Source organism: Saccostrea cucullata, unplaced genomic scaffold, assembly GCF_032062105.1.
Source record: "Saccostrea cucullata isolate Sc308-1 unplaced genomic scaffold, CSIRO_AGI_Scuc_v1 ctg1369, whole genome shotgun sequence".
Lineage (NCBI taxonomy): Eukaryota > Metazoa > Mollusca > Bivalvia > Ostreida > Ostreidae > Saccostrea > Saccostrea cuccullata.
Genome location: NW_026930557.1, coordinates 289,649 through 311,611, shown reverse-complemented (window position 1 = coordinate 311,611; position 21,963 = coordinate 289,649). Strand labels below are relative to the sequence as shown.

The following is a 21,963-nucleotide window of genomic DNA, read 5'->3' as shown; positions in this document are numbered from 1 at the left end:
TAGTTTGCTTGAATAACAATATCCTGAACATCAGTAAAAAGCACTTATCTAAAAGAAGAATACAAACTCCTCTTTTTCAGTGTCTAAACCTCATTTAAATATTTTAGATTGTATATGTTTATTTGCTCTTTTGCATCTAGATAAAACACAGTCCTATATGTAGCTTTAGAGGATGACAAACATAGTGTTTGAGGAGTTTTCACCTGGAATATTTTGAGAGCGTTTGCCAGGTTCCCCACTCTATTCTGAAGCGTAAACACAACGGAAGTGGTCTTCCCTATACCGGAAGGACTAAAAATTCCGTCCAACTGCTTCAGGTTCTCCTGTAAAACAAAAAAGGTTAACGAGTCAGGTCAAGATCACAATGTGGTCAAAGTAAAAGTGAAAAAAAATTAAAGGGATTGCTTCAAAATTAGAAAGAGAATCAGGCTGATTTGCGTGCTCAATGTGGTGAATTCAAGATAATTTTTAAGTAGATAGAGATTAATCATTACATCATTTGAACATCATGTACTTATTTTGCAATATTATGTATGAAATTTTCATTTAAAAGTCAACGAGGTACATTTTAAAAACTTATATTTTAAGTCAAATTTGATCAAGACATTGGGGGAAAATGACTCATAATGTTCAGTGTGACAATATAATAAACAAGATGATACAACACACACTATCAATAACTCATTTCCCTAAATTACTCAGAAATCGTCAGTTTGGTACTGATGTACGTAAACAAAACATTCTGTAGGAACTTTAAAATAAATCAAGGATATTGCTATCTTAAACGTTGTAAATTATGATATACACATTATGTATATATATATAGATACATGTAGACATAGATAAGTAGAAGTCTCGCTCCCAGTTTACGGTCTGATTCAAGAATTCGACAAAAGTGAACTGCCGTCAGTTTGTTGTTTCACCTAGTAAGAGGAACGTCCGTATTGTGTCAAACACTGCAAACTTCGCTTGTCATTTGATTACAAGCGCTCAAAACAGAACAGGTAAGGGCGTTTTGAAATATCTTTTTAAAAAAAGAAACTTTCGACTTAAAATATGTTAACTTTATTGAATTATAAAAATACTTTAAGAGTTTTTACAATACAAAGGTTGAATTTTCAAATGCCAATTTACAATCCATTAAACAAAATTATAAAAAAGATCTACGGCTGGGGGTTATCGCGTCGAGCTGACATATTGTGGGAGATGCAGGTATTTGATAATTACCTCAAATGATAAAGTTGTCTAAAAATGCAGGTACAATGTGGATGAAGTTTATAATGATTCTTATATTTTAATAAAATTGATTTTCTGAAACCTGCTAGAGTAAGCTTTACATCAAACAAAATTTACGCAGTTCATGATCATATGTGGATGATGCATGTGTGTAAGAACTGACATCGGTACTGATTATAACGCTCTGATTGATAGAACAAACCGTACCAATAATTACCACGGGTAGCATGTGAATATGTAAGTTAATTACCACATGTCAAGTATATAGCACAAACCGTACCAATAATTACCACAGGTACCCATCGGTACTGATTATATATAACGCTTTGATTGAACCAATAATTACCAAAGGTAGAACAAACCGTACCAATAATTACCACAGGTAGAACAAACCGTACCAATAATTACCACGGGTAGCACTAACCGTACCAATATTTACCACGGGTAGCACAAACCGTACCAATAATTACCACATGTCAAGTATATAGCACAAACCGTACCAATAATTACCACAAAAAATAAAAAAGGTATATCTATTATATTGCCCAACCCGTCCCAATAATTACTACAGGTAACACAAACCGCACCAATAATTACCACAGGTAGGACGAACCGTACTATAAATACCGTAGGTAGCACAAACCGTACTTATAATTACCACAGTAACACAAACCGTGCCAATAATTACCATGGCTAGGACAAACCGCGCCAATAATCACCATAAGTAGCACAAAACGTTATAATTATTTCCATATGTAGCATAAATTGTACTATAATATTAACCATAGGTACTTGAACTTGCAATTAAAAGGGAATATATCTTAGACAATAAAAACAGTAAAGATTCAATTTATATCAGCTAAATCGGTTCTATACACTTTTAATAATCAACTAGCGTCTCGATGTTCTCTGTCGTCAATTGTTTTAATCATATGTCATGTCAAAACGAACTGAAAACACTTAAGCACTCTTCTGCATCCTGTCTTGCTCGTTTATATCCTAACATGCCTAAGGCTGTAATAAAAAAAAAATTGAAAGATGGTTTCCTTTAATTGACTATGACTTTTTTTTATTTTAAACAACTTGAGAACCTGAATGCTTTTAAAATAACAGCGGAATATTGCGCATGACAATAATTGATCGGAATTGATAAGAATTTCTACGAATTTGTCCGTACATTGTACGCGGAAATTGTCAACCATTAATACATGATTGAAGTAAAAGTAAGCAATGACCAGACGTTAGAAGTGTAATGTGTTCATCAATTAACATGTGGATTGCTTTCTTCAATAATGTCAAATTGCGAGCGTATGAACGGACTAAATAACTTCAGTACAAAAGTGTAAATTTTCTCCATATCGTAACCAGTTTTGAAATATTCATACAATGTAACAAAGGTTAAAAGCAGATTATAAACGTACACTTTGTTATATACTATATGAAAATTAAATAACAATTGTAATTTATAATTTTTACTCACTTGATACGTACGAAAAACATTTTTTCAACATGCAGTAAAATCGGTATGGTATGTCGACCGCTTCTGTACATTATAAATACAGTACCATATACGTTTACATGTACATAGGCTGTATGACGCTTTTATTGATCATCAGAAAATGTTTAATTAAACTTACTTTTATAAAATATGGAAATTTAAGAAATTAAAGCTCATGTTTTCTGAATTCATGTTCATATTCTATCAGGCATGGAATTTTTCAGTGGAATAAACAGAAAATGCATGTAAAGTAAAATCACACATTTAATGAAATGTGATTTTCTAAGGTTTTTCTTAACAAAATGTTCGAAACTTTAATCGGGCGATGGCTAAGGGCTGAAGTCTTGATGAACAATTTTGTGTAAATTCAGTTTTTGTAAGAAATCTCACTGACTCATTTACAATTAAACAGTTGAAGTGGAAATTAAATACTCTTAACAATGGCACCAATCTACTTAGTACTTAAAGTATGCAAAACTGCCTGAAAGACAAGTCATATTAACAGACTCTTAGCACCATGTCTCTTATTCATTAAGGACTACGAAAGGTCTAATGCATAAGTGCAATCCTCAAGGTCATACGTGTATCACTATGTAATTAAACATAAAGATCATTGTTGTTTTTTTCTCAAGTTCTTTCTTCTGCAATGCTGTCATGATTGTTTTTCAACAAAATTTGAAGTCAAACTTCATCATTTTATACTTGTTTTGTGTTTATTTTTCCGTTTTCGGCAAAACGTTTGTTAAAAATAGCGTTGTCCTTCTCATCACTAAAAGCTATAGAACTGTAGTAGAATTCTTTGGAATGCAATATTTTCTCATTTATATTTTGTCTGAGTTGAACTTGCAAGTGCTTTGTTTCAAAATTTACACTGCCAAGTTCTCAATTTCGACAAAAAAGTATAGTACATTATTTGCTTGAGAACGTTATGGTACTGAATTATACTGACTGTCAGTATTTATGTCAAATTGAGCACACAAAAACGTGCCGATACCTGTACATAATGCATATCAGTAGTTCAATACATGTCCTTCGCTTTTGCTTTCAGTCGGAATTGATGGAAAGGGTTTGATTCTGCAAAATCAGCGGCACATCAGGCTACAGTGGACATTTTACTCCTTATGTGAGATAAACAGTTAATGTAAATCCCATATATGGATTACACATATCGTCGTTTATCGCACATTAAGTCCGTAATTTATCTGATCATAATGGGCTAATTAACACAGAATATTAATAAACACAAACAAAGGTTTGACCGTTTCTGAGGCTGGCTCCCGCAGGCTATTGGTGCTATCATTATCACATAGGAATTATTACCGACAGAATGAAGAAATTTCAATGAGGGGTTTAGTGGGTTTTTTTTTATCATATTGAGAAATATTTTTTATTTCAAAATAAAATCTATTTTATCCATTTCATCTGTACTACTTCCAACTCTATTATTTAGGCAATGGAATCCCAGAACAAGTCTCATACTGAAATCCTTTCTTTGAAGAATATATATAATTTTATAATGATAAAAATTATAATACGATTTTGCCAAAAATGCTATTCAAAGAATATCTGCATTGAGAGATACTCGGCGACTGCTAGGGCGAAATAAAAATATTTTTAATTCTTACCTCTAGATTAGCTATTTCCGCCTCCGTAGGTGCACGGATGCTCTTGCATCTTCTTTTTTGCCGGAACTGCTCCATTTTACAGATGTCTCTTTTCTCTTCCGGATTTTCCAGATCCGGTCCACAAATTGAGGAATTGCGCATGGCAATTTTATAAGCTTCGATGCAGTTCCCCAGTTTTGCTATTGTAAATTCCCTCGATTTTCCAAATTCTTTTTTTTTTCTTCAAATAAAAACCGTCTTAATTTTTTTGTTTGTTTTATATATAATTTTTTATCAATTTTCCCGGGATAAATCTTAATTTTCAACTGTATTCCATCCTACCGAGAAGCACAATAAAGACAGATTGTCAGGGAAAAGGAAATTCCACAGCTATTTTATGCAAATGGTCGAATGTCGTTTACTTTTTTCCCGGCTTATGAATATTTATAGCTACCGTCCACCATCTGAGACAGTTCCACTGATTAGCCGTGGTGCAGCTGCCGGAATTATAAAGCCCGCATCCGATTCAATTCTATTTCGTCATCCTCCAAGTACGCCTGCTACCTGTCACAAACCCTGTTGTGTCCATTCCGTGTGTGACGTCACGGTTAGGTAATGAATATGCATTGATACGTGGTGAATGGAAATACATAAGTCAACCAAACTGATAATTAATACATAAAATCGGAAATGAATCACTTTACAATATCCAATGTTTTAACAAAAACGTACAACAATATAGGGGCACCGCATTCAAAACATAATGCTGAAACCCGCATTCAAACGTCATGCTTTGTAAATAGACGATAATGCATAAACTCTGCAGAATCGGTGTGAAATATCATAAGCATTGTTCTAAAGATTGTTATAAAAACGAAATAAGTTATTTCTTTATTGTCTGTATCTAACAAAACTGTCGATTCTTCTCGCTACATCTACAACATGCAAACTTCTGAAATACATGTATGTAATACTATACTAGTGGACAATATACACAAATGACAATTCGATTAATTTATTTATTCCACCTATTTTCAGTGTTATGAAATAATGATCTGGAAGGAAAAAGACTCCCAGTGGCCTCTGGTATTATACACATATTAACACATTAGAAACATTTGCGTAAATCTCAGGCCACAATGGGGGAAATGGCAGCAATGTCTTCTGAAACAATAAAATTTAGGGCACTTTGGTTGGATAATCATATTTCTTACGTCAATTATGACGCAATATAAGATTTTTTTTAAAAAAAGAGAGTGTAAATTCAAATTTAATACAATCCGTACTTTGGATGTAACCGCTATCATATGCATGTACTGCAAATTGATAAAAAGTGTTAATTAGGAATTTGATCGGTAAAATAAAAATTCGAATTGCAATGACGTTCTCTCCAAACTTCTTGATTAATATCATAATACCTCGTTCTTTCTTGGAATTCTGTTTAATTTTATAATTACTCAGTTTGTACCTACTTGCGTATTCATTGCATTTTGCTCGAAATGGCAACTACGTAAATGAGGGGCTTATCTTCCTAAAATGCTTTCCATCTTATCGAATCTAGATCAGAAGAGAAAACTTCTGATTGGTTGAGGGAAGCGAGGGGTTGATGGGATTGATTTTTGAAATGTCTGTTTTAAGCAATCTATCAGCAAACGAGGCTCATGAGAGATTGTTGAATGAATGCCTCTTACGTCGATTTCGGCGACTAGTCACTCCCACCTCCAAACAAGTGTTTATTTCGCTGCAATAATCTACAGTCAAGATTGCTCTAATCTACAGACTTCAAGCTTAATTTTCTTAGATGTATACAAAAAGAAAGTTTATTATAGGCTTTGTAACTGACCTTTGACCCTAGGGTTTACACAAAGCAGCTCTTCCTTAGATTTTGCCTACCTCAAAAATTACTTTATATTTTCTAATTTGATTTTTTCTGTTAAGTTCGTAATTATTAATGAAGGAGGTTGTAGAATCATACTTTTGGGATTGGGTTTTTGCTTTATTTATCTATTGTCAAGTAAACGAACACCCAAAACATTGAAATTGATCTCTTTTAGGTCATATAGATTTGAAATAAAATTTTGCCAGATTTGCATTTTATAATCAGTACCACCTACGCCAATCTACAGATGGTATGGTCGCTTATCCTGGCAGTGAACTCAAGATCTAATTGTCACGCACGTACTACTGTCCCATAGTCAACAAGTCTTTTATGATTAAAAATGTATCCACACATGCATTATTCCTGATACATGTAGTATGTATGTAAAGTAACACCTTTCACTGTTGGCAACGAAAATGTAGTGTTACTCATCGACAATAAAAAATGTTCATGTGATCAAGGTTTGTGCTGAATTATCCGCTAACCGTACACTTTTTCTATGACATGCATGTAACCTTACCCGAGTCCTTTTCTCAATTAACCTTTGATTATATGGAAAAACACTTAATAAAATATGACAATGTTATACTGAGGTTTCATTTTAATAACATCCATATCTATTGTCCACAACTTCCGATTTTTGGACGGGATTGAGAATTAATAATTGAATTTTAATAGGTATCCGCCCCAACTAATGATTGTGTATTAATATTGATAATTGGAAGATGAAATTTAGAAGTTTATACTTTGTAATCAATTAGAAATGAGCAACAGTGGTGTTTAATGACATGAATATAAAGACGCGGTTATGGTATTTTTGTGTTTACACAGTATCTCGGATTTTATTCCGTTTTGATTGCTGGTTTTAAGTTTTACAATTTATCCAAGATTATTTGTTTTTCTTGATAAAATTCCATGAAATAGCAATGAGTGCAATTCAACGTTAAGGCAAAAGAACAATGCTAAATTTCTACTGATATGTGGATTAAATAGGATAATTCCTCTTGCCTGTCATTCATTATAGTTTTATTATTACAGTATATTGTATAGGACGGTTAACAAATATTATTTATTAAAAAACCTTTATCGAAAAAAAAAGTGAATTGGATTGGGCATCGGGCAAATTCTAGTTTAGCCGTATCCACAAAAATGGTTTAAAAGCTCTGGGCTGTTAATATTTCCTTTGGTTGTACCCTCAAAACGCAATGGTAGATTAGGTTTTCATAAAGATTGAAACACAAACTTGCAATTAACTAAAAAGGGGGGAGTTGTAAAAATGCAAAATATATTTTGTCATATTTGTAGAAGTTTTTATCTTCATTTTTTTTTCTTTGCTATACACTAGGATTTTTGACGATATATATCAGAGCTATGGAGCTATTTAATACTGGTACATTGTCAAATCTAAGTAGAACACTGTAACTCGATGCTGCTGGCCTTGAAAAGAAAAAAGTCATCTGACTTAAGATTATAGTGTATTGCGTTATCAGCTCACATGCCTGACGATTTTTGTTCAGATAATAGGAAAAAACCGGTCGCCTGATACATAAACAAGTTTAAAGTCTGTGTCTGTCTGTCTGTGTGTCTGTGTTAATATTCCTCTTACAGTGCATTATATTGTTTCAGACCGAAGAAATAATTCACCATGGCAACCAGAGACAAGGCTGCAGAACAACTGAATGAGTTTAAATCGTCACAGAAGGTAAGTACACGTGTACGCCAAAAATCAGGTCATAGAACTAGGTCTCTTTTTACGATACTGATACATTTGTGCTGTAAAAAGTTGTGCGGGCCGACAATATGTTTTGAAAAAACCGTTCTTTACTTATGTTGTACCAGGTACATTCAAGTAGTTCTTCAGATCGTTTATAAAGTAATATACTTACAATTTGCGAGGATATAAAGTACAATTGTTGAAATTCTCTGAGTAAAATCCATCCTAAATAAAAATTTACACCAAAGTATTTCATTTAAGTAAAGACATTTTTAAAAATTATTTTTAATACTCAAAAATTATTAATAAAAGTACATAAGAGTCGATGTTTTGCATTTGGATTTGCGTTTTATATACCTTCTTGAAGTGTAGGTTGAAAATTTAAAATTCTTGCATTAATTGGTGTCGAATTTTAAAAGAATCTATAAAATATACATATGAACATGTAATTCTTTGATTCCATATTATCTGGTTAGCAATATCTGACACCATTCTTGAGACCCATTTGGTTATATATCTTATGTCAATTATGCCATTATCGTATCTTTACATTTGATGTAACTTGTTGTTCCTCTCAGGTACAAACTTGATTTTATTTGTGTCTTAACTTTTGATGTTGATGTATTTAACTTAGGTTACTTTTGTACATTTTTTATATCAATTGCTTTTGATTCACTGTCCTTTATTTCTCATTTCAATAAATGACCATTTTTATTCTTAAAAGAAGAGTTATTTTCTTATTTGATTGTGGTCGGAAATGCATGAAGATATCAATATTGTTCAAGAAAAGTAAAGAAAACATTTTCAGCTCATTCAAGTGATAAAACGTTTGTGTTACATTTAGCAGAGTCCAAAACTGATGTTTTACTTTGTTAGGACCAAGTTCTGCTTGTGAGACACAGGAACTGTTTCCTCTATCTGACCCTATAGAACTGTTTGTTGATTTGACTTTAACAGACCCAGACTTTCTGTTCTCTCTTTGTCAGACCCCGGAACAATGCACCACGGGAACAGGTGCCCCCATTGGTCTGAAGACGGCCACCATGACAGTGGGTCCACAGGGACCTGTCCTTATCCAGGACTTTGTATTTAATGACGAGATGGCGCACTTCGACAGAGAGAGAATTCCCGAGAGGGTCGTACACGCCAAGGGCGCAGGTCAGGGGTCATACTGACGCAGCATACATGTATATTAAAGTGAAATATAATCATGTCCTCCGGATATTATATACTGGACGTGTTACTTATACATGAAACATTTGTGTTTTGATTGTAGGTGCTTTCGGTTACTTTGAATGTACCAATGACATTTCCAAGTACACAAAGGCTAAACCATTTGAATCAGTCGGCAAAAGGACACCGGTGGGAGTCCGCTTCTCTACAGTGGGTAAGATGGTGCATTAATCACCGGTCCATTATTTTATTCATCAACCTCAAGCGTGTTAAATATGCAGAAAATATTCCAAAACGATATTTTTCACATCCAGAAGTTTGGAATTTAACCTGATAATTTGCCTTAATTCTTATTACAGTAAAACTTGTTTCGTATGAACACGGATATTTCGAATTCACGGATAAAGCGAAGTTATCTTGGATCCCCAGCTAAATAAGTTTAACGAATTCCAAGGTCTTTTACGAATCTAGCGAATTCCGGATATAACGAACAAATTTCACAGGTTCCAGTGACTTGAAGTTCGTTATAACTGAGTTGTACTTCACCTCTTTATCACACTGTGTTGAGTTTTCTAATGACATCAGACCGTATGCACTTGCTCATATGATAATTTTTTAACCCATGGTATAAAAACGGATTAAAAATTGATCATAGAATCAAGTGCTTGTACATCAGAAAAGTGACCTTGGCCATTCGGACACAGCCAAGTTTATACAAAGACAGAACAAAAAATTTCGAGAACATGAATCCATTACATCAAAAGTTAAGAAAAATAGACTTGTTTTAAAAAAAGAATGAATACAATTTAGAAGATGCAAGGTGGCCTTTATTTAAGACCATGTTTGGAATGCTTAAGTCCTGTTAAAACACAGAAACTTAAAAAGCATTTTTTATTTAGCAACTTTGGACGCATTGTATTAAAGAATTTCTGGATTTTAACAATGATTCGAAGTATTATAAAAAATAATTCTCCGTACGTATTGTCCCATATCTAGACTAATAAATGCTTTAAATAAATGTCATTGAACCTTTATCAGGTAAATAAGGTGTAATAAATACCTGTCATGTGTGATATATGATGGACCTCGATGTGGTTTATTTTAGAACAATTTAACTCAGACTTAAACAATTAGTGTTTTATTGTCATTTTAATTTTATTTTATTTTTTCAGAGAATTGTCTTTTGTAGATTGTTTTTCATATTTGATAATCTGAATTTGGAAAACAGAAACAGGGAAAAATATTTATTAATAATTTTTTTGTATGATTTATTTAATCATTGCCAAAATTTTAAATTTATTGGGTGACCTCCCATTTCATTGTGAGAATGATGAATGTTTCCCCCTTTCAAACCATTGATTCAATCATTGATTTATACCAACCTTGCACATTAAACTTTCAGAATTTTTCACAAAATGACATTTCTCTCAGTGATAATATATACAGTGTAACCTTTATCTACCTTTTTGTAGGTGGCGAGAGTGGATCCGCCGACACAGCCCGAGATCCGCGGGGGTTCGCGGTGAAATTTTACACAGAGGACGGAAACTGGGACCTGGTGGGAAACAACACGCCCATCTTCTTCATCAGGGACCCCATCCTTGTAAATAATAAATATGAACAACATTCTCAAATGTATTCTTAACAGAAGACTTAGAAAAAAGCTTAATAACTTTTCTTGCAATGTTAACGATACTGTTGTTTTTCTGTAGTTTCCCAGTTTTATTCATACACAAAAGAGAAACCCTCGCACTCACCTGAAGGTAATTATGAATTGCAGTGTATATTGATTCAAGTTAAAAATTGCATCATTAATTTAAGTTTTACACTATTTGCATGTGTGTAATAAATTATCCTTTATGATTCTGGATGTTATACCTAGTCAGTAGAAAGGTCAATGGGATGCAACAGAACTAATGAGAGATCGAGTTCCTAGAGGGGAGGGAAGTGGGGATTTGGGCAGGGGGAATCAATAATACTGTCGCCATCATATGTACTATAATGAATTACAGGACCCCGACATGTTCTGGGACTTCATCACCCTGAGACCAGAAACCACTCACCAGGTGTCCTTCCTGTTCTCCGACAGGGGCACACCGGACGGTTACAGGAGGATGAACGGATACGGAAGTCACACGTTTAAACTGGTCAACAAGGACAATCAACCAGTTTACTGCAAATTCCACTTTAAGGTTCACGACATATTATTGTATGATTTACATATAATGTCACTTTTGAAATTAAAGAAGAAGGGATAAAAAGTCATTGTCCATGTAATTTAGACAATGCAGAGCCAGGTCTTTTTAACATAAATCATCTATAGTTACATATATAATCATTTCGCAAAAATGTATACATGTAACCGTACTCGTACATTGAAAAATTTTCGCGACACTAAAATACTATCGCGATAAACCTTTTAAAACTCTTTAAGCGAAGCAAACTTTCCACGAATTGTTATTAGAACTTAAGGAATACATGTACTAATATATGCGAGAATGAAATTTTCGCTCACGCACTTATCGCGTAATAAATCACTTGAACATATAAAAGATCTCGTGAATAAAAATTGATTTACAGTAATTCTTTGACGTAAGTATGTTTCAGAAATAATTCTTGAACATGATTTGCATTTATGTATACATGGTTTATATGTCATGGTATTTCACATTATTACAACATAGTTTTAAAACAAGAATGTCTCAGTGCACGTTTCCATACATATTGTACCTAAATTGATCTAAAAGTACACTTAAGCCGTCACCTGCCAAGCAATTTAAGATTTTTATTTTCAACAGACGGACCAGGGCATCAAGAATTTGATGGCTGACGAAGCCCATCGTCTATCTGCTGAAGATCCGGATTACGCGATCCGGGACCTTTATGATCACATTGAGGAAGGAAAATTCCCCTCTTGGACCGTCAAGATACAGGTCATGACCTTTGAGCAAGCAGAGAAATATAAATGGAATCCGTTTGATGTCACAAAGGTAAAGTTGCCCTTACAAGGTAAAATTCAAAATCCCCTTTACTGGTATAGTTGCATATACTTGTAGATGTTTACCACATACTTAGTCTGACAATTCTGTTTTGTAGTTGGATATTTTGTAAGAAAAAAATGTAATGCTAAATGAACAACAAAGTTTTAGTGGTCTTTCTGGGGGTGGGGGTAAACTTGCTGATGCATTCCTTATATGGTATACTTGTTAATGCAGCCCCGTTATTATTGTAAACCCTTTCTTATGAAGTACTTGTAGGTGTGGCCCAAGAAGGACTTTCCGCTGACTGAGGTCTTGTTAATGCGGGCCCGTTATTAATGTAATTCCGTTATTATGATATTCTTACAGGTGTGGTCCCAGAAGGACTTTCCGCTGATTGAGATCTTGTTAATGCGGGCCCGTTATTAATGTAATTCCGTTATTATGATATTCTTACAGGTGTGGTCCCAGAAGGACTTTCCGCTGATTGAGGTCGGGAAAATGGTCCTGAATAAGAACCCCGGGAACTACTTCGCTGACGTGGAGCAGATAGCCTTCTCCCCCGCTCACTTCATCCCGGGGATAGATGCCAGTCCAGACAAAATGTTACAGGTGTGTGCCATATAACTCACTCAGTCACTCCCCTTTCCCTTTTGTAACAATGATAAAATGTGGTTATGGTTCTTCTATGCATTAGTTTTGGGACAAAACAGAATAACGCGAAGCTTCGAGAATTTCTACTTAGCCTAGTATCTCTATGTACAGGTACATGTACGTATTTCCTTAGGCTAGGAAAAGGTTTCAGATAAAGGGATATAGCAGACTGGCGGGAGAATTGCTTAACTCTGTTATATGGTTAATATTCGGTGAATTTCGAAATACGGAATTATTCTTTTTTTTTAAATATATGGAATTTTAAAACAAAGAGGCTTTGTTGTACTTTACTCTCGCAGGAAATGATTAATCATTTGAATTCCCGGTATAACTGTTAACAGATATTAATTTACTCCTACAGGTTCCAGTATGGCGTGTATTTTATTGGTTCATCTATACATATTAAGTTCAGAAAGCAGACCAAGGACACGTTTATCAAAATGTGAAACTCGGCACATTGCTACCGGCAATTGTGTATGAGCATGCACATAGTCAATATATTTGATCTTTACTAGTTATTCTAAATTGCCTGGAAACTGCGTCATGGAATATCTTGTTAGAAGTGAATCTATCACACAATTTTCAGAAAAGATGCAAATATGCTTTACAGGATAGGTCATTATACGTTCCTGAAATAATTTCTAAGGTACTAAATATACATCGAACTTTTAATTACATCCATTGCTTATCTTTTACTCAACAAAGTGTTTAATCATAAGGAACAAAATATTTATATCCTTTCATTTGACAATGCCGAGTCATCGAAAAGCTCGAATACAGGGATTTTTTTAAATTCACAAAATAATGTACTATAATTCACGTACACCAAAACAACGAAGTTGTCTTTTTCTCCGTGACACGTTATAGATTATAGTTTCTACTGTTTTGGTTTGTGTGCATGGCGTACTCACTCGCCGCCTACCGGTGAGCAGCGAGAGATTTTTGGTGCCAACGCTTAATTAATGTGAAACAGTACCTCGATATATACCATCTCATCTGTAGAAATTGTCTCCATGACCCGCAGTGTGATTCAAACCTTTGTGTGATTGATAGGACAACTCCTTACTCCGCGGCACTAGAGCAAACGCTCTAGACTTTAGATACTGTAAGTCAACTTCCATTCGCAACGACTCTATATATCGGGATTTGCCGGTGAGGTAAACTAATATGCGACGATTACTTTCCGCAATCAAGCTTTTTATTCTGGTTTTTTTTTTGATAGATAGACTTTAAGGACCGGTTCGCAGCGAGAAATGTTCACGATGACGATGAAATTCCTCGCATGCGAATAGAGTTTGTTTACAGTAACCAATGTGTCTCGCCGGCGACGCTTCTACTGTTAATCTAAATATATCCCTTGTGTTTCATGTTCAATATTTTTCCTTCTGCAGGGACGTTTGTTCTCTTATTCGGACACACATCGTCACCGCCTGGGGGCCAACTACCTACAGATTCCCGTCAACTGCCCCTACAAAGCCAAAACTTTCCACTACCAGAGAGACGGGCCGCAGTGCGTCACGGACAACCAAGGTCAGGCAACTGTGCTTAGGTTTCCTAGTCTGAAATATCTGACGTTTTCCTGGCTTTTTCACGTTTTTGATATTCAAGAGGTCTGTAGACTATAAAAATCGTGAAAAAAACCTTGAGAAGCGTCAGATATCGTGGATTAAAGTCTCCAAGCTGCATAAACGTGGGTGCCATTCTGATCATAAATAATTTCGTTTTAATCACTACTAGTTTCCGTCTTGTCGATTTTGTAGGCGGGGCCCCGAACTACTTCCCTAACAGTTTCTCCGGGCCTAAGGATGACCCCGCGGGCTGTGAAATGTGCCCCTTCACGATCTCCGGGGAGTGTAAGCGTTACAACTCGGCGGACGAGGATAACTTCTCACAGGTCAACATTTTCTGGAACAAGGTACGTAATGATTCCTCAAGTAGGGGGGTTCCATTGATATGAGGCTATGATTTTTATTTTTATGATTCCGATCAAAGAAGCAAGATAGAGATGGAGGTTTACAAGAAATAGGGGATTACGATGACTTCTTCATTTTTAAGCGGTTAGCTTCGCTAACCGCTTTATGGCATGTGTCCGATTTTTATCGACACCGGAAACTTCCATAAGGCGCTACCTATCGACAACGGAAACTTCAACAAAGCCTCTACCTAGTACCAACACATATAACATATGTTAAATAAAATCAAGACTATCAAAACAACATAATCTTTCGGTTTTTTTATGTTTTTGCTGATTTTGTTTGTCAATGAAATAAATTTATAATTGTTGTATTAAAAAAAGTTTATGTATAGGAGCATTTGGTACCGAGATTAAATTTCCGTGACATCAGCTGATGGCGATCGGGCCCTGTGACGAAATTCGAAGTCAGCATGAAGTTTAGCTGATAACATTATCAACGCGTTAGATTAAACTTTAGGAAGAAATGTATAGCGAGAAATATCATATTTGAACCCAATGCTACACGAAAACCAGTAGGCATTTCCGATTTATGTGTTAAATTGAAGCCTGAATCGAACAGGTGGTCAAAATGGCGTTGGACACCTTGTGTATTCATATATAGAGGGGGTAGAATATTTCGATATTTGGCTAATTTAGAGACTTACTGATAAAAATTCAGGTGCCTGTGATTAATTATAAGCCACCCCTCATGAACAATAAATATTTGACCGAATTATGCTACTGGGCACAGGGAGGACGGGTTAATTACTGGCTAAAGGGGTTGACTGCAAAACACCGGAGAATCTCTCGATCGAGTTTCATTTTCCTTGCCAAAATATTAAGGCATCCCTTTAATTAACTTAAGTAATACTAGTACACGAAGAAAGCCTTTATATAAAAATACTGAATACATCTGTAAGTTGTACAGTTATGGATTACTTCCATAATGAAACGTTTGTTTTCTTCTCCTTTTTTTCTCAATTGAAATTATTTAAAAGATGATAAAAGCTTTGTTTCCAGGGATAAATTCTGTACTCAGTCTAATTATTACAAACGATTTTAAACGATCACATTTTTATTTTAAAAAAAAATAATGGGAGCCTGAAAATACTAAAATTAATTTTAAAAAATTGGAGAAAAAAATTTAATCGGCATTCGATCCTTTTCTAAAAATCAGCCGATATAAAATATGCACAGAAAAAAAGAGGCATGAAAAATCTTGACGATAAGCACAAATTGAAAATTATATCTAATGAATGATTATTTTTGAAAGTTTGCTAAATTCCTATGCAAGGTATAAGTTGTAAAAATACTTTTTAAATTTGAATTTGTCCAATTTGTTAATTATCATTTTGAGCCTTTGAGAAGAAATAAAAATTAAAATACAGATGCTTACAGACATATTGATAGAAATTCGCATACTTGTTTTTAGTAAAAAAAAAAAAAAACAATGTATTGCTTATGCGACATATTGAAGAAAGTGACAATGATACCTAGGTAATTCTTGCAATGGACAATTTAATTGTTTGTTATACACTGACTTTTAGTGAACCTTTGAATTTTAAAAATACTAGTATTGATGGATTAAACAACAACTTTCCTTTTCACACGCTTTTTTTTTTTTTTTTTTTTTTTTTTTAATACAATATTTCATGAAAAATATTTGCCAAATACTCAGTATATGAGTCATTTTCAAAATTTGTCCAAATTCCAACACCAGTATTTTGCAAAAATAAATGTGGCAATCTAAAATTTTTAAAGTTTTATTTTAGCATTCAAACATCATAGATGCATAAACAATGTTAAAGCACAAAGAATTCTATTAACATATACTAAAAAAAACATTATATGTACATGGACCCAACAATAAATGTCCATGGTGTTACTTAGTTAAAAGTCATAGTAAAATCATAATTAAAAAAAAAATTAAGGTTTTTAGAATAACAATCTCAACATAGTGATAAAATTATTCTATTGAATCAAACTGAAGTTTCATAACAGAAAATTATCAGATAAAGTATAGCTGGAAGTTGTAAGTGTTGTAACTTTTGTATATATCTTACACGTTTACTTAAGGCATACATTATTTACCTCAGCACAAAATACTTGCTTTGCAGATAAACTTAGTATTAGAAAACGACAGTATTGTGTTGCAAGTTTCGATAAAATTGTATAAAGATTTAGAACATAAATATAGGAAAAATGTGTTGGTAACACCAAGGATATTTGCATAACACAAAGGACATAAAGGTTACACTAAGGATATTTTGTGTAATACTTAGAAAGAAATAATAAAGTTGTTCTCCTTCCTTCGAAAAGATAGTAATAAAATTACCCTAGAGGTGAATATAAGAGTATATGGTTTTAACATAAAAAATTGGCGGGGGATTTCTTTATTTATACATTTTGAGTCTGACTAAAAACACCAAGGATAAAACAGTAACGACATAGACATAACTATCCAATCATAAGATATATGACAGTAGAAAAATGAAATCAAATTGTTATGCCCGAATAATAAATAATTACTATCACATGACTTTGAATCATTGATCAGTACTTGTTAGTGTATTTACATATCCAAGCAGAAGCTGTAACACCAATGACAAAAAATAACACAAAGGACACCTTTAAAAGATTCAAAGGTTTACATAGATGAGTCTTAGATCAGCTAGAACTAACTTTTAATGAAGAAATAATCGTGAAACTAGAACATGTACATGTATTTGTAAATGACCAGATTTCAAATATATAGAATGTATTAATCTTTTTATGGATTTTACATTTTCATTTCATTTATCTACAGCTAGCCTCTTTCCACAATGAGCTCTCTACATAATACACATCTACAAGATATGATGGTGACATGTTATTAAAACATTAGCAATGCTATACCAGCTTTTATCTTTTACAGTTTTTGGCCTGTTAAAAAGGAACATGGTTGTAGGTTCTGTCTAATCCCGTGCATACATTTAAGTTCATTTTTTCTGTATCTTTATCCAGCCTCTCTTCCAAAGGATCTGATTTCTCTTCATCTGTAGTCTGATGTTCATTATTGACTCCAATTCTTTCTCTTCCAGGGTGTCAGTCTTTTCAGTTTCTTTAGTGGGATTTCCTATCAGGAACTCTTGACTTTTTTTAATCTGTACTCTTTTTCATTTTTTTCACTGATATTTTCCTGCCCTTTTTACTCTTGTATCCACTGATCGTTTGCCAAACTTTCATTGACAGTTCTTCAAGGTAACAATCCAACAAAGTGGCTTGAAATGTAGTGGTCTGCCACCATACCTGGTCTTGTTGTTGTCCAATGCTGCCTCGACTATATAATCTTCACCACCACTTTCCAAAAGCTTATGTACATCCAAGGTTAAAAACTTCTTTCAGCAAAAACTTTTACAGGATGTAGAACAGTCATGAGGGATTTCAGTTGGACAAATCTGAAGAACATCCTCAACTAAATGCAAAATTGTATTCTAGGGTAATGACTGGTACATTGTCTCCTTAAAAAAATCTTTTGAAATCCTTTTAGAACAGTTATGAACAATTTGTGACTTTTTCATTTAAGGGTTTACATGATTTGCAAAGAAATGTTCCGAATCTGATATAACTTTAAAGGTATTTTCAATTCAATGATATAAATCTATCTTTCACGTCTTGGATTCTATTGGCTTCATTGCAATTTTTTAATGTGTCTTGTTTACATCATCTTCATCAAGAGAACATAACTAGAATCCTCAGACTAAAGAAAACAAATCATATTCTGCCTTATTTCACATTCCCTTGTGTTACCTAAAACTTCCTTTGTGTTACCATTTTTAACCATCATATATTTTTAGCACTTCATTATTTATTGTTACTTGAATTGCAATATCCCACCACATTTGTTTTCTGCAATACAATGAACACAATTACCACTCCATATGCAATACGCTTGTTTCATTTTTCTATCTTTAATCCTTGCTGTGTCCCTTGAGTAACTAAATTTGTCTATGGTGTTACCATAGGTTACTTTAAAGAGCATAAAAGGAGATATGATTGCATTACATAATGAAGTTTGATATTTCAATTTATTCAAAAGAAATAAAAGTTGTATATTTTCCTACAGAAACAAAAGAACATGCAAGAGTATATTAATAACATAAATATTTAATCGTTTTTACATCCATTGTGTTACCAAACATTGTCCTTTGTGTTACTCAAATTATTTATTGAATTAATTTATAGCTCATGGAAACATAATATGAAAAATAAATGCCAATTTGATAAAAATATTTCTGTTATTTTATATTGTAATAAACTTTACACAAATGTTGTATTAAAATTGGGAATTTAAAGGGTTTTTTTTTCAATTGGTCCGGAGTTACCCAATTCTGTCCTTTGCATAACCAAGACTGCAAAATCATATGATTTTCAAATGGTAAAAACATTTAGTAAATAATTTGGCATTTTAAAACAAAATTAGTTACTGGATAGTTTTAAATAAGGGAGGAAAATAAAACATATGACTCCAACTTTCATTCTTTTTAATTATTTTCTATCTAAATTGTCCATGGAGTAACTAGATACATCCTTAGAGTAACTTTTCTTGCAGTAACAAAATGGACAGTAACACCAGGGAATTATTATATAAATAATTGGAAGTATAAAAGCAATAACTGACTTATGAACATAAAGCACAGCTCCTAGATGATAGGTATTTTGTTATAAACTTGCTCAATGCATCAAAGAAATGGCAAATTAATTTATCATCACAATATCGAAGTAACTCCTAGGACTCAAAAATAAATTACTATTGCAATCAAACTTGCCTTCAACCACATATTGTGCCTATGGTATAAAAGATCTGTGTAAAGTGTCTCATGATATTTTGGCGGGAACAAGACCAAAAGAAGGAGGCTGATAGTGAAGAGTTTCTTTAGGAAAGATAACTGTTACAGATAACTTTTATGTCCTGGTAACTCCAAGGACACGGCCAAAATAACACACTCTTAACTTAAAAAAAATCATATTCTTACTCTTTTTCAATCACATTTTAGCATGCATTTAGACAGTATTAAACATGTACAACACAATAAAGGTCATTTTACACTGCATAATTATATTTACTACATTAATAATCAGAGTTGAAGTCAAACATCCGGCCAAATCACAAGCAATTCTCTTTAATTTTACTCAGGTTGAAGGACTTTTTTCAGTATTCAAGTCAATTTTTAAACGCACTTAATTTTTTTCTACACTTGTAGATTGTTGTTAAATTCTTCGGGTAAAAAAAAAATGATTTTTATTGCAAAATTTTCAAAAAAAGCTTGTATAACAGGAATTTGGACATTTTTTGAAAATGACCCATATGTTCGTTTATACATATCGTGCAAGACTCTTTTTAAAATAATTGTCATATTCCATTTACTTATTCGAACATTAAATTGTATGAAAAGTCAATAATGTATACATTTCTTAAAACTTTATTATCTTGTTTTCTTGTCTTTCTTCCTGTGAGAGAAATAGTTCATAATATTAATAAACAGATGTACTCAGTATCTGTATTAAAATACAGAATGAACAGTGATCGGTCTCAAAAGAAAAACGGATCCTTGAAAGTTCCGGTGCCTAGGAGAAGTAAGCATCCCCAATGACAGGTCACACCTGCTGATCCGCAGTGAGCCTACGAAACTGAAGCTCTCTGAAATTAATTAATTCTCTGCTCGTCCATCCGTTTTTCTCAGACTAGCCAGCTAAAGATCTATGTACAGTACTCCACATCAATTAATCTAAAGAATTTGAATTATCATTTTATTTTCTTTTTGAATTGTTTGCTATAGTAGCCTTTACAGTTACCTAATTTCAGAATCAATAGAGCATGAGAGCCAATTAAATTTGCAACATCAACATAATTTTTTTTCGTTCTGAGCACTTTTGGACGCCACCAATGGAGACAATTAGGGAGAAATTTTTGAAATTGAACTTCCTGTCTTTCAAACTGAAAACCTCAGGTTGATATTTTGAAACAAACATTTGTGACATCAGTCTGGGATCTTATTGGTTATACCATTTAGTTAAGTACTACAAAAATTCAGTGTGTCTGCTTCTTCGCTGATGACACTGGAAAAAGATATGCATGCCTACTTTAATATCATCATTCAATGCATTTTTTGTTATTGTACACTGTACATATTCGATGAAAGCATGCTAACCGCTTTTCAGTACTTTCAGTACTTTGATTTTTATTTTTTATTAACTGCATATTAATTAATATGGGCAGCTACAGAAATTATTTGGTTTTTAAAAGATCGAACAAGGTACCTTACTTGAAAAAGGTGTTGCACTTTTCAAAATAGTTAGGCAAAAGATATTTTTTTTTAATAATAAACTTTCAATATTTTTCTAAATAAAATAAAATAACTTTCTAAATGTTTAGGTCCTGAAGCCAGAAGAAAGAGATCGCCTTGTAGAGAACATCGGAAACCACGTGATCAACGCTCAGAAATTTTTACAAGACCGCGCTGTTAAGAACTTTGGGCAGGCGGATCCAGAGTTTGGCAAAAAGCTACAGGCGTATCTGGATTCCATGAGAGGCGGTAAAAATAAAGTCAATGTCGTGCTGGTAAGTTATTGAGTCTTATAATTATTTATAATATAATATAGGAATTATTATTGATTATAATTTAAATCTAAACGCAAACCGTTATAACTTAATTAAAACAAATGGACAAAAACTATCTTCTTTTATAAAACAGTGGCGTAATATTGTATTTTTTCAGAATGGCGTGAAGGTGACAGAGAGTTAGACAGTTGTACGGCAAAACAGAACCAAAGAATAAGTGAACATCATCATGTGTCATAATTAACGATGCTTATAGAGACATGGTCATGTGATTCAAAAACCCAATTTGTCATTTTCATGGAACATTTTTCTTATGTACTTGACATGTATAATGCATATATATACCCAGACCTGTACAGTCATTTCTACAATGGATTATATATTTAATTATATTCTTTTGTGGTTTTGATTATACTTTAGCATTCATTGTAGATTTAATGTGCTTAATTGCTTTATATAAAACCCCGCAAACTCGACATTGGTTAAATATACGGTTTATATACCGTGGAATTGTGTCAGTAATAGACGTGAACTAAAAACTTGCTGAAAAAAGCTAATATTTTCAAAAAGATTCCTGGATGTGAAGTAATGTATACACATTAGCAAAGCTTGTCTTGCTTTCATATTTGAATATACATGTATTAAATAGTTAAAATAAAACTATATATGAAA

The 21,963-nt window shown here is 33.3% G+C and overlaps 2 protein-coding genes across 4 annotated transcripts in view; one reads left to right on the top strand and one right to left on the bottom strand.

The window, feature by feature from the left end:
• LOC134229070 (tryptophan 5-hydroxylase 1-like) overlaps positions 1-5,180 on the bottom strand; it is a 16,793-nt gene extending 11,613 nt beyond the window's left edge. For both annotated transcript variants that reach the window (XM_062710777.1, XM_062710778.1), the window contains exons 1-2: positions 4,360-5,180; positions 204-323 (exon numbers count right to left, since the gene is read on the bottom strand). In XM_062710777.1, the coding sequence (XP_062566761.1) occupies positions 204-323; positions 4,360-4,500 (261 nt within the window). In that variant the 5' untranslated portion in view covers positions 4,501-5,180. The remainder of the gene's footprint in view (positions 1-203; positions 324-4,359) is intronic.
• Positions 804-21,963, top strand: LOC134229069 (catalase-like). Of its 2 annotated transcripts, XM_062710776.1 has the most exons (14): positions 804-1,004; positions 6,393-6,467; positions 7,844-7,919; positions 8,918-9,089; positions 9,208-9,318; positions 10,577-10,707; positions 10,817-10,867; positions 11,117-11,296; positions 11,903-12,094; positions 12,542-12,694; positions 14,128-14,266; positions 14,497-14,651; positions 21,106-21,291; positions 21,449-21,963. In XM_062710776.1, the coding sequence occupies exons 3-14, from the start codon at positions 7,863-7,865 to the stop codon at positions 21,473-21,475; spliced, it is 1,554 nt and encodes a 517-aa protein (XP_062566760.1). In that variant the 5' UTR covers positions 804-1,004; positions 6,393-6,467; positions 7,844-7,862; the 3' UTR covers positions 21,476-21,963. The 2 variants fall into 2 exon arrangements, with proteins under 2 accessions (XP_062566760.1, XP_062566759.1); XM_062710775.1 differs by lacking the exon at positions 6,393-6,467 and having other exon boundaries at positions 806-1,004.